This window comes from Rhinopithecus bieti, unplaced genomic scaffold (assembly GCF_001698545.2).
Source record: "Rhinopithecus bieti isolate Rb0 unplaced genomic scaffold, ASM169854v2 scaffold_5497, whole genome shotgun sequence".
Classification (NCBI taxonomy): domain Eukaryota; kingdom Metazoa; phylum Chordata; class Mammalia; order Primates; family Cercopithecidae; genus Rhinopithecus; species Rhinopithecus bieti.
Window position 1 is genome coordinate 37,944 of NW_016805006.1, and position 13,652 is coordinate 51,595.

The 13,652-nt window shown below is 41.7% G+C and overlaps 1 protein-coding gene across 1 annotated transcript in view; it reads left to right on the forward strand.

The window, feature by feature from the left end:
- The window catches only part of INTS2 (integrator complex subunit 2), a gene marked incomplete at its 5' end in the record, with an annotated part of 61,669 nt that overhangs the window by 37,335 nt on the left and 10,682 nt on the right, over positions 1–13,652 (forward strand). Inside the window, 4 exons of the mRNA XM_017870815.1 lie at positions 1,193–1,204; positions 2,276–2,439; positions 7,580–7,744; positions 10,403–10,604. Of these exons, the coding sequence (XP_017726304.1) occupies positions 1,193–1,204; positions 2,276–2,439; positions 7,580–7,744; positions 10,403–10,604 (543 nt within the window). The remainder of the gene's footprint in view (positions 1–1,192; positions 1,205–2,275; positions 2,440–7,579; positions 7,745–10,402; positions 10,605–13,652) is intronic.

Sequence of the window (13,652 nt, forward strand, 5' to 3'; positions counted from 1 at the left end):
CCTGGCTTGAATTTTGTATTTTTAGTAGAGATAGAGTTTTACCATGTTGGTGAGGCTGGTCTCAAACTCCTGACCTCAAGTCATCCACCCACCTTGGCCTCCCAAAGTGCTGGATTTACAGGTGTGAGCCACTTTGCCTGGCCTTAGTTTAGTCTTATAGTTAACTCATGTAAACCCTCATAACAGTTCTGTGAGATAGGTGGTGGTTATGTTTATTTTACAAGGGAGAACACTGAGGCACAAGGAAGTTAGGTAACTTCCCTAAGTTAGTATTAAGTATTGTAGTAAGTATTGGAACCAGGATTTGACTATTTCTGGATCTTATAACTATTGTTTTAACTGCCTTCTGATTTTTTCTTAATTCATAAAAGATTAGTATGGAAAACTATGCTAATCTGTTAACTTAAAGGGGAGATCGTATCTAAATAAGAGTGTATGATATATATGTGGTCTATATAGAGAGTGATTCTCAACCTTTATTCTAACACTTGTACTTATATACTTCTTGTCCTTAATAAAAGAAAAATGGTTGAGCTTTACTGTTTGTGGTTTATAAGAGAATAAACATATTGTATATCATTTGTCAAACTACAAACACCCTGATTGAGCTTCTCATATATTCCTGTGGTGTAAAGGAAAGTACCTTGGAATGAGTTTTGGGTGCCAGGCATAAACAATATGGTAGAGATGAGACAGAGAAAGATAGTGTTGACTGGCAAGGACTTTTACTCTGTATGATCTGAGGATTCACTGAAGGTGGCTAAATCTGTATTTAAATGAGAAGACTATGGCCGTAGGGTGAAGGATGGATTAAATTGGAGGCAGGGAAAGTGGACCATAGAAGATATATAAACAAAGGGTGAGTAGGCACCGAATTAGGATAGCAGCAAAAGTACAGAAATTAAAATGGACTTAGAAGAAAAAAAAGGGTGGACATGGCTGGTTGAAGGTAGGAGTTGTGAGAGAAGGAAGTCAAATTCATATTGCCTAACTTAATTTAAAAAGAGGCCAGATATGCACTTTGGGATGCCGAGGCTGGTGGATCACCTGGAGTCAGGAGTTTGAGACCAGCCTGGCCAACATAGTGAAACCCCTTCTCTACTAAAAATACAAACAGTTGGGCGTGGTGGCGGGCACCTGTAGTCCCAGTTACTTGGGAGGCTGAGGCACAAGAATTGCTTAAACCCAGGAGGCAGAGGTTGCAGTGAGCCAAGATTGAATCACTGCACACCAGCCTGGGTGACAGTGACTCCTCTCAGGGGGAAAAAAAAAGAGTCAATCACCACTATTGTATATAATTTGATAAAATCCACTGTGGCTCACGCCTGTAATCCCAGCACTTTGGGAGGCCCAGGCAGGTAGATCACGAGGTCAGGAGATCAAGACCATCCTGGCTTACACAGTGAAACCCCATCTCTACTAAAAATACAAAAAATTAGATAGGCATGGTGGTGGGCGTCTGTAATCCCAGCTACTCGGGAGGCTGAGGCAGGAGAATCGCTTGAATCTGGGAGGCGGAGGTTGCAGTGAGCCAGTATCGCGCCACTGCACTCCAGCCTGGTGATAGAGTGAGACTCTGTCTCAAAAAAAAAAAAAATTGGCCGGGCCCAGTGGCTTATGCCTGTAATCCCAGCACTTTGGGAGGCTGAGGCAGGCTGGATCCCCTGAGGTCAGGAGTTCAAGACCAGCCTGGCCAACATTGCAAAATGCCGTCTCTACTAAAAATACAAAAATCAGCCAGGCATGGTAGTGGGTGCCTGTAATCCCAGCCAATCTACTTGAGAAGCTGAGGCAGGAGAATTGCTTGAACCCGGGAGGTGGAGGTTGCAGCGAGCTGAGATCGTGCCACTGCACTCTAGCCTGGGCAAAAAGCGTGAGAGTCTGGCTCAAAAAATAAATAAAATAAAATAAAATAAATAAAATAAATGAAATGAAATAGTTTATTTTTATAAGATGCATTGGAATCATCAAGCTCTAGGCCATCTGTTCATGATTACATTTGATCTCCCAATTAGGTTTGGGAAAATCTTGACTCACTTGTCGGTTCTTTTAGTGTAGGGCACTTTTGCACATTGCTTCTCTCACCTGTTATGAATTTTCTTCTGTCTAGTTTTAAATTTCAGGGCATTTTCCAGATCTTGCTCCAGGTATGTTCTTATTCTTCCTGTGTAGCCACTTGTTTTTGTAATGATTCTTCATCTTTTATATGCTATATTCGCAGGTTAATTGCATTAAAAGTAATTTGACTTTGTTTTTGTTTCCATTTGGGTTGAAGGTTAAGATTTCTGTTGTTTCTGGACATTTTATTTATTTTACACTTTTTATCTTTGATAGCTGCCATGCAAAGAAAGCCCAAATCGTACTCTTCTTCTTTAATGGACCAGATTCCTATCAAGTTCCTTATTCGACAGGCTCAAGGGCTACAGCAGGAGTTGGGAGGTATGTTTTAATTTGCTCTTTACTGCTAAAGTTTATTGTTTAAAAAACCTTACTGTTTGTAATGTTATGAAGTGTAATAGGTGCTTAACGTTAAAAATTCAAACAGTTCAAGAGTGAAATTCCTCTTTGCCTCCCTCACTAAATCTATTATTTCAGTTATTGCAAACTACCCTGCCCCTTAAAACACCACCCTAGCTATTTGCAGTTGGTATGTATTTTCAGGCTTTTTTCTCCTATAGGTTGAACTGTATGAAATTGCAGATATTTGGCCTGGCGTGGTGGCTCATGCCTGTAATCCCAGCACTTTGGGAGGCTGAAGCAGGAGGATCACGAGGTCAGGAGATCGAGACCATCCTGGCTAACATGGTGAAACCCCGTCTCTACTAAAAAAAATACAAAAAATTAGCCAGGCGTGGTGGCGGGTGCCTGTAGTCCTAGCTACTCGGGAGGCTGAGGCAGGAGAATGGCGTGAACCTGGGAGGTGGAGCTTGCAGTAAGCCGAGATGCGCCACTGCACTCCAGCCTGGGCGAAGGAGGGAGACTCCATCTCAAAAAAAAAAAAAAGAAATTGCAGATATTCAACTAATTTAGAGCTACAGAAACAGCAGGTTCTTGTGGTTGAACCTAACAGACACAGAAGTAAAAAAAAAAAATTTTTTTAACTCTGAATAGTATTGTACACTGCCTCTTTGTTTGTTTTTGTTTTTGAGACAGTGGCTCACTCTGTCATCCAGGCTGGAGTGCAATGGCACGATCTTGGCTCACTGTAACCTCCACCTCCTGGGTTCAAGTGATTCTCGTGCCTTAGCCACTCAAATAGCTGGGATTACCAGTATGCGCCACCATGCCCATCTAATTTATATATTTTTAGTAGAGACAGGGTTTCACTATGTTGCTCAGGCTGGTCTTGAACTCCTGGTCTCAAGTGATCTGCCCACCTTGGCCTCCCAAAGTGCTGGGATTACAGGAGTGAGTCACCATGCGCAGCCTCCCCTGCCTCTTCCAAGGCTTGTTTTTTTTCTTGGAGTCTTGAACATCTTCACATATCGGTACAGGTAGATCTTCCTTACTGTTTCTGATTATTTTATGATCCATAGTATGGACATATAATGATATTTTACTATAAATCCTCTTAAGTAGAAATATTGTAGTGTTTTTTGAAATTAGATATTTTTCTTTTTTTTTTTTTATCTTTAGGGAAAGAGTCTCACTACATTACCCAGGCTGGAGTGCAGTGGTGTGATCATAGCTAACTGTAGCCTCAAACTCCTGGGCTCAAGCATCCTTCTACCTCAGCCTCTCTAGTAGCGGGGACTATAGGCCTATGCCACCATGCCCTGCTAATGTTCTAGAGATTTTTCTTAATTAAATACCTCTCTAATGTTTGAGTGTGGGTGTTTTTCTTTCTGTTAAGTTGGAATTTTTTATTTTTTTTTTGAGAAGGAGTTTCGCTCTTGTCTCACAAGCTGGAGTGCAGCGGTGCGATCTCAGCTCACTTCAACTTTCGTATCCCAGATTCAAGTGATTCTCCTGTCTCAGCCTCCCGAGTAGCTGGGATTACAGGCACCCGCCACTATGCCCAACTAATTTTTGTATTTTTAGTGGAGACTTCATTTCGCCATGTTGGCCAGGCTGGTCTTGAACTCCTGACCTCAGGTAATCCACCCATGTTAGCCTCCCAAAGTGCTAGGATTACAGGTGAACCACTGTGTCCGGCTGGAATTTTCTTTCTCTTTATTATGGTTGGTTTCAAGGAGAAACATGAGCCTTCACTGGATGTTGTTAACCAGATGTCTGCAGCATTTATTTACTTATATCTTTGTATAATTTTTTTTTTTTTTTTTGAAACCACAGTTTTTATGGAAAGACTTGATTGGAACTAGAGTCATTATTGTCACCCTCAAATGCTTAACTTTTAAGAGAAAATAATTTAACATCAGGGATTTGTTTAACTTCTAGCTTATGTTCTATGTCATTATCATTTTTATAATAGAGTTACCATTTATGGAGCCGCCACCATATGTCAAACATTGTGAGGCATTTACATTCATTTTTATGTTGAATTTTCACAACAGTCTTGTGAAATATGTGCTATGCAAATTTTACATACTTGGGAACTGAGCACAGAGAGACAGACTCGTCCAAGATTACCCAGCTACGAAATGCTAGAATCCAGATTGCTCAGACTCCAAAGTCCACCTTTCTTTTTTTTCTTTTGAGACGGAGTCTCGCTCTGTCGCCCAGGCTGGAGTGCAGTGCCCGGATCTCAGCTCACTGCAAGCTCCGCCTCCCGGGTTCACGCCATTCTCCTGCCTCAGCCTCCTGAGTAGCTGGGACTACAGGCGCCCGCCACCTCACCCGGCTAGTTTTTTGTATTTTTTTAGTAGAGACGGGGTGTCACCATGTTAGCCAGGATGGTCTCGATCTCCTGACCTCGTGATCCGCCTGCCTCGGCCTCCCAAAGTGCTGGGATTACAGGCTTGAGCCACTGTGCCCGGCCTAATTTTTTTTTTTTTTAAAGTAGAGACACGGTTTCATCATGTTGGTTAGGCTAGTCTCGAACTCTTGACCTCAAGTGAAGAGCCCTACTCAGCCTCCCAACGTGTTAGTATTACAGGCGTGAGCCATCATGCCTGGCTTCTTTGTATAATCTGTTTCCAGAAAATAATGTTATTTTTAACAGCATTTGACAATTGATATGCTTTATTGAAAAGAGTATTAAATGTTGATTAGTTAACACTTTTGTAAGCAGTCTTTTGTGATGGTTGGGTATAGTTTTAACTGTATATATACTCCTGTATGCATTTAGAAATCTAAATGTTTAAGTAACGCCATTTTTGATTGTTACAGTGTCTTTTCAAACACAGAATCATCAATTTTAAGCTGTTTCTATGAGAAAGGAACTGGGTATTTTTTCTACTGGGATTAAGCAGTGGTATCATTTGATTTGCATAATAAGGGGATAATTAGATCTAAAGTACTTTGATTCCTGCTACTACTGTGTAGTCTCACTGTTCTGATAATGATGATAATAATATGGTAGCAACAATATTTATTAGGTACTTATGTGCGAAGCACTTAGCATAGTAGTACTTCATTAATTCATTAACTAAATAGGCATTTTTTTTTTTTTTTGTGGAAAACTTTTGAAAAAAGTACTTTTTTTAATTATTTAAAAAAAAAGGCATTTTTTTTTTTTTTTTTTTTTTTTTTTTTTGAGACAGTGTCTTGCTCTGTCACCCAGGCTGGAGTGCATTGGCACGATCTTGGCTCACTGCAACCTCCACATCCCACTGCAACCTCCACATCCCAGGTTCAAGCAATTCTCCTGCCTCAGCCTCCCGAGTAGCTGGGACTACAGGCGCCCACCAGGTCGCCCGGCTAGTTTTTTGTATTTTTTTTTAGTAGAGACGGGGTTTCACCGTGTTAGCCAGGATGGTCTCGATCTCCTGACCTCGTGATCCGCCCATCTCGGCCTCCCAAAGTGCTGGGATTACAGGCTTGAGCCACCGCGCCCGGCCTCTAAATAGGCATTTTTATGGTGTCATAATTTTTTTTTGAGACAGTGTCTTGCTCTGTCACCCAGGCTGGAGTGCATTGGCACGATCTTGGCTCACTGCAACCTCCACATCCCACTGCAACCTCCACATCCCAGGTTCAAGCAATTCTTGTGCCTCAGCCTCCCAGGTAGCCAGGATTACAGGCGTGTGCCACCACACCTGGCTAATTTTTGTATTTTTAGTAGTGACAGGGTTTCCCCATGTTGGCCAGACTGGTCTTGAACTCCTGGCCTCAAGTGATCCATCTCCTGCAGTCTCCCAAAGTGCTAGAATTATAGGCATGAGCCACCGTGTGCGGGCCTCTCATTATTAACATTATACATAATAGTCATGAATAGTCAAACTGTGGTATAGGTAAAATGTTATAAATAAGGCTTTGATTTGGTAACAAGTTTTCCCATTTCTTTTGATCTTCTTTAATACTTCTGGAAGCAAGATAAAATGCCCCCTGTTGTGGGTATCATCAGTACTGCCTCTCTTGATTGACATACATGGCTGTGTGACTTTAGAGTTGTTAATATTAATACATGTCGTTCAGTGTGGTTTGTTCCTTACGGTAGAATGGGAGGCATTGCTTACTTTGTATGAATGTTAGGGAGAGATGAGAAAATGTACATAAAGTACCTGAGACCTTTCAGGTATTCGAAGTGGCAACTTTAATTTTACCACATCTATAGCGATGATTCTCAACAGGGTTGGAGGAAAGGGCATGTTCTCTACAGAAGCCTGTCAGTATTTCTGAGTAGGACCTTTTCCAAACCATATATGATAGTCCCCAAATGGACATTCTTTTCTCCTCCTTTTCTTTCCTCTTCCCTCAACTCTTGAACCATTGCTATATCAAACAACTTTAGGAGAGACTATTATGTTGGGTGGGATGGAAGAAAGGTGAAAGCTTTCTTTATGAGTAGTAGTTCCCAGCTCACTGTTTATCACATTACTTGGGGATCTTCATTTAAGCAGTTTCCCTTGGTCAAATAACTATACACAAGTTCTTAAACTGTAGTTTGCATGCACAAGGAGTGAACATTCCTAGGGCTCCATTCTACAGCTTCTGATCTCATCACCTGGGATGGTATTCATTATTCTGCACGTGAAACAAGCTTCCCAAACTTATGATGCTGGTGGTGCTCTGATCATTCTTTTTTTATTTTTGAGATGGAGTTTTGCTCTTGTTGCCCAGGCTAGAGTGCAGTGGTATGATCTTGGCTCACTGCAATTTCCATCTCCCGGTTCAAGCGATTCTCCTGCCTCTGCCTCCCGAGTAGCTGGGATTACAGGCGCCCACCACCATGCCCAGCTAATATTTATATTTTTAGTAGATACAGGGTTTCGCCATGTTGACCAGGCTGGTCTTAAACTCCTGACCTCAGGTGATCCACCTGCCTCGGCCTCCCAAAGTGCTGGGATTACAGGCTTGAGCCACCGTGCCCAGCCATCTACTCATTCTTTGAGAATCACTGACTTAGAGCATAACCTTCTTTCCTTGCGGGCTAGTGGTTTGATAAAAATGAGAGGGGTGGGGAAGCTTCTGGTGTTTGAGCATGAAGAATCCAATTGATTTTCTGTAAATTTTCAAGGGTTGCATTCAGCTTTACTACGTCTCCTTGCTACTAACTACCCACATTTATGTATTGTGGATGACTGGATTTGTGAAGAAGAAATCACAGGGACTGATGCCCTGCTACGGCGAATGCTTCTGACTAATAATGCTAAAAATCATTCTCCCAAACAGCTCCAAGAAGGTATAGTAAATTATTGATACTCCTTTAACCCCTTTTGTAGTACAAGGAGATGTTAGGCTAATTGAAATCTTATACAGAATTTTCCTGTGGATATAACAATGTTTTGGTGTATATATTTTAATTATGTAAAATACTCTTTGCATTTAAGGAATTTTACACTCCCTTCCCCTTCCTCTTTCCCCCTTCCCCCCCTTTCCCCTTTTACCCCTTTTCCGGTTTCCCCGTTTACTCCTTTACTCCTTTCCCCCTTTTCCTGTTTTCCCTTTCCCCCTTCCCTTTCCTTTCCTTTTGTGTTTGTCTGTGTCTTTCTCTCTCTCTGTCACCCAGGCTGGAGTGCAGTGGCGTGATCTCAGCTCACTGCAGCTTCCACCTCCTGGGCTCAAGCAATCCTCCTACCTGAGTCCCACAAGTAGCTGGGACTACAGGTATGAGCCACCAGGCCTGGCTGATTTTTTAAGTTTTTGTAGAGATGGGGTTTCACCATGTTGCTCAGACTGGTCTCGAATTTGTAAGTTTGAGTGATCCTCCTGCCTCAGCCTCCCGGAGTGCTAGGATTAAGGCATGAGCCACTGTGCCTGGCCAGGAGTTTTAACCACTTCTTTCTGATATGCTTGTATCTTTTCTCTCATAGGTCCTATATTATATCACTAAAAAGGTGGTGTGGTTTTAGAAAAGTTCTAAACTGGTTAGAAATAAGTGCAGTGGAATAGGACTATATACTTGCTGTTAATGGAGAATGTTCTTCTAGATCAGCACTGTCAAATAGAAATATAATGTGAGCTATAACACCTACATATAATAGGTGTAAATACAATGTGAGCTATAACATCTATAAGCTTTCCAGTAAAAGGAAACAGGCAACAGTAATTTAAATAATCATTTTATTTGACCAAATATGGCCAATATTTTTTCTTTTTTTTTTTTCTTTTTTTTTTTTTTGAGACAGAGCCTTGTTCTGTTGCCTACTCTGGACTGCAGTGGTGCAACCTTGGCTCATTGCCTCCCAGGCTCTAGCAATCCTCCTGCCTTAGCTTCCCCAGTACCTGAGACTACAGGTACATGCCACCACACCCAGCTAATTTTTGTATTTTTTGTAGAGAAGGGGTTGCCATGTTGCTCAGGCTGGTCTCAAACTCCTGGGCTCAAGCAGTCTGCTTGCCTTGGCCTCCTAAAGTGCTGGAATTACAAGCATGAACCACCGTGCCCGGCCTGCCAATATTATTTCACCATGTAATCAATATTAAAATTTTAATGAGATATTTTACCCCCACTACACTCCTGCACTTAGTCTTTGCAATTTATTGTGTATTTTACACTTATAACACAATTGGACTAGGTATTTCAGATGCTCAATAGCCAGATGGGATTAGTGATTATTGGAGAGCATAGTTCTAGATATTTTTTAGTAACAGCAATCTTCTGGGTGCTTACATCCTATAAGGGGACCACCTGGAGGAAAGTTTCAAGAAGTTTGAACCTTTCAGTGAATGTTAGCTATCAAAAGCAATACTTCAGCATATTTTCCTTTTCAGTCCTGTTTTAAAATTAGTCTGGGCTGGATGCAGTGGCTCATGCCTGTTATCTCAGCACTTTGGAAGGCCAAAGCAGGAGGATCACTTGAGGCCGGGAATTCAAAACTATCCTGGTCTCTTCATTGGTAAAGGCAAGAGGGGATTTAAAAAAAAAAAAAAAAAAAAAAAGACCAGCCTGGGCAACATAGCAAGACTCCCATCTCTAAAATGAAAAAATAAAAAATAAGATCAGTCTGAATCACCAAGAAAATAAGATTAGTCTTTGGGTCAGTAAAGTGATTTTTTTTTTTTTTTTTTGAGACAGGGTCTGTTGCCCACGCTCAAGGTTGGAGTGCAGTGTGCAGTGGCAGGAACGCAGCTCACTGTAAACTCCATCTCCTGGGCATAAGGGATCTTCCTGTGTCAGCCCCTTGAGTACCTGGTGTCACAGGTGCACTATCACATACAGCTAATTATTTTACTTCTTGTAGAGATGCGGTCTCGCCATGTTGCCCAGACTGGTCTGGAACTTCTGGACTCAAGCAATCCTCCTGCCTCAGCCTCCCAAAGTGCTGAGATTACAGGTGTGAGCCACCACGCCTATCCCATTAATGTGATCTTTAAAAAAGATATTTTTGTTCTTTATGAAAGAACAACTACACTTCCATGAATTTTTCTTAGGGCCCTTATTTTTTAATTTGGTTGAGGTGGAGTCTTGCTCTGTCACCCAGGCTGGAGTGTGCTGGTGCAATCTCAGCTCCCCACAACCTCTTCCTCCTGGGTTCAAGCGATTCTCCTGTCTCAGCCTCCCGAGTAGCTGGGATTACAGGTGCCTGCCACCACGCCTGACTCATTTTTGTATTTTTAGTAGAGATGGGGTTTCACCATATTGGCCAGGCTGATCTCAAACTCCTGACCCTCAAGTGATCCACCCACCTCGGCCTCCCAAAGTACTGGGATTACAGGTGTGAGCCACTGCATCCAGCTGGCCCTTATTTTAATAAGTTCAGTGGAAATTGTGTCTAGGTTTCTGTAGGAAACAATAGCAAATAACTATAGTTTGGCCTGTAGTCTGAGAGAACAATATTACTTCCTGCTTAATAAACTGTACAGAATTCAGATTATGATTGCTAAATTTTCTTTTTAGCATTTTCAGCTGTCCCAGTAAATCACACACAAGTGATGCAGATTATAGAACACTTGACTCTACTCTCTGCCAGTGAACTTATACCATATGCAGAAGTGTTAACATCCAATATGAGCCAGCTGTTGAATTCAGGGGTTCCACGGAGAATTCTGCAAACAGTCAATAAACTATGGATGGTTCTTAATACTGTGATGCCTAGAAGGTAAATTCAGTGTATTGTTACATGTAATAGATAATTGTAGAGCAGTGATAATATACAGTAACCTAAATTTAATTGTTTGAAAAATTTTTCACAAGACCCTCATAGCAGTATTTGTTGACCGTATGACAATGTATCTCCTTTCTTAAGACTACTAAATGGTTGTTATATCTTTAAGTAAAAGCAAACTTTATTGAAATAGAAACCTTACAGTATTTCTAACTTTAGGAAGTTCTTGAAAATTGGGTTATCATGTATAGTTATTTGTGGCTAATTATGATTTAGATCACTGCTGTATCTTGGATCTTTGCAGTTGTTCCAAGTTTTGCTGCACGTTAAAATCACCTGGAGAGTTTTTACCACTACTGATCCCCAAGTTGGAACCCATGCCAATTAAATCAGACTGTTTGTGGGTGGGAGTCAGGCATCAGTACTTTTTAAAAGATTCCCCAGGTGATTTCAGTGTGCAGCAAAGTTTGTTTTTAGTCATTGGGTCTCTGCTGGTTCATAGATTGGATCCTTAACACCTGGACATGTCTAGAAACCAGAATACTGGGCTTGAGTTAACTGAGATTTTGATTCAGTAGGTCTGGGTGGGATCTGGTCATATTTATACTTTGGAAAGTTAATTTTTACTTATGTGAGTAAATGCACATAACTTAAGAAGTTAAATAGTATATAAGATCTTTTTTTTTTTTTTTTTTTTTTTTTTTGAGACGGAGTCTCGCTCTGCTGCCCAGGCTGGAGTGCGGTGGCTGGATCTCAGCTCACTGCAAGCTCTGCCTCCCGGGTTCACGCCATTCTCCTGCCTCAGCCTCCCAAGTAGCTGGGACTACAGGCGCCCGCCACGTTGCCTGGCTAGTTTTTTGTATTTTAGTAGAGACGGGGTTTCACCATGTTAGCCAGGATGGTCTCGATCTCCTGACCTCGTGATCCGCCCGTCTCGGCCTCCCAAAGTGCTGGGATTACAGGCTTGAGCCACCGCGCCCGGCCAATAGTATATAAGATCTGCCTCACACCTTTCTATTTTAGACTTTGGCTCCCCAGAGACAACTATTTTCAGCTCTTTTATCTTTTTATTCTGGTATTTATATCCTTCCCATATATCTCTTATAATGACTGTGATTTCCTGATTTTCCAATTTAGAAATTATCTGTTGATTTTCTACTCTACAAGGTGAAGGTTAGTTAGCTCTCTTATTTGCTTCCTCTCCTGTGAGTCCCACTTTTTCTAATACACATTTCCCCTTTTCCTGTTTCTCCCAACACAGGTATATTAAAATTTTTTGTTAAAGCAGTATTTCAAATGCATATTATTATGACTACAGAAGTGATTTTATAATTGAGCTATGTGATAATCTTTTGATTACAATTTCATTCTTATGCAAGTGCCCTCCCCCTTACTCAACATATACTTTGGGTTAGTTAATACCTTTTTTCCATTTGCTCAGGTTTTTAAATTGGTATCAATAACTAATAACTAATTCATCCCCAAGCTTCATTATTGAGGGGAAATTTACTTCACACTTAATCATAACACATCAGATAATGTATCGTTAGCATTTTTTTGGCTGGGTTCATTGGCTCACGCCTGTCATCTTAGCACTTTGGGAGGCCGAGGCAGACGGATCACTTGAGCTCAGGAGTTCAAGACCAGCCTGGGCAACATGGTGAAACCCCATCTCTACAAAAAATACAAAAATTAGCAGAGCATAATGGTGCATGCCTGTATTCCCAGCTGCTTGCGGGGCTGAGGCAGGACAATCGCTTGAGCCCAGAAGATCGAGGCTTCAGTGAGCTGAGATCGCGTCAGTGAGACCCTGTCTCAAAAAAAAAACAAAGGAAACACTATATATTTTTTTTCTTGGAGACATTCCTTTCAGAGCTTTCTGTCTTCATGTTGCCATCTGGGACATATACAGTTGCCATCCTAGAATTGCTACTGTCACTCCTCTTTGTTGGATTTCATATTTTTCTCTTTCTTGGTTTATATCCTCATTTTAGTGAATGGAACACACACTCATCTTGCTTCCTGAGAAAGGGAGTGTGGTAAACTTAACTTTTTTAAGATGCAGAATTATTCTCATATGTGATTGATATTTTGCCTAAGTGTAGAGTTCTAGTTCATTTTTTAAAAAATTATTTTTTATTCTTATTTTTTAGAGACAGGGTCTTGCTTTGTCACCCAGGCTGGACTGCAGTGGCACAATCACAGTTCACTGTAACCTCAAACTCATGGGCTCAAACGATCCTTCTGCCTCAGCCTCCCAAATAACTGGACTACAGGTGCACACCCCCGTGCCTGCCTTTTTTTTTTTAGTTTTTGTAGAGATGGGGTCTCGCTATGTTGCCCAGGCTAGTCTTGAACTCCTGGACTCAAGCGATCCTCCTGCCTCAGCCTCCCAAAGTACTGGGATTACAGGTGTGAACCACTGTGTCTGGCCCTGTTCTTAATTCTAAGAGCTGTTTCTTATCTGCATATTCTTAAATGACTCTTGTTCTTGTTTCATGTATAAAATATTTTATTCTTTTAGGATATTAATAGTTCAAATTTTTTTTTACTCCTTATCCCTACATTTTCTGTTTTTTTTTGAGTTCCTTTTTTTCTGTTTGTATATTTTAATCTTTTAATTGAGACGGAGTCTCGCTCTGTCGCCCAGGCTGGAGTGCAGTGGCCGGATCTCAGCTCACTGCAAGCTCCGCCTCCTGGGTTTACGCCATTCTCCTGCCTCAGCCTCCCGAGTAGCTGGGACTACAGGCGCCCGCCACCTCGCCCGGCTAGTTTTTTGTATTTTAGTAGAGACGGGGTTTCACCATATTAGCCGGGATGGTCTCGATCTCCTGACCTCGTGATCCGCCCGTCTCGGCCTCCCAAAGTGCTGGGATTACAGGCTTGAGCCACCGCGCCCGGCCAGTGTTTTAAGAAAGTTTATGAATTTGTGTTGGACTGCATTCAAAGCCATCCTGGGCGGCATGTGGCATGCGGGTTGTGGGTTGGACAAGTTTGATCTAGACTATCAGTGGGAATGGAGAGGAGGGTAAAGTTGGAAGG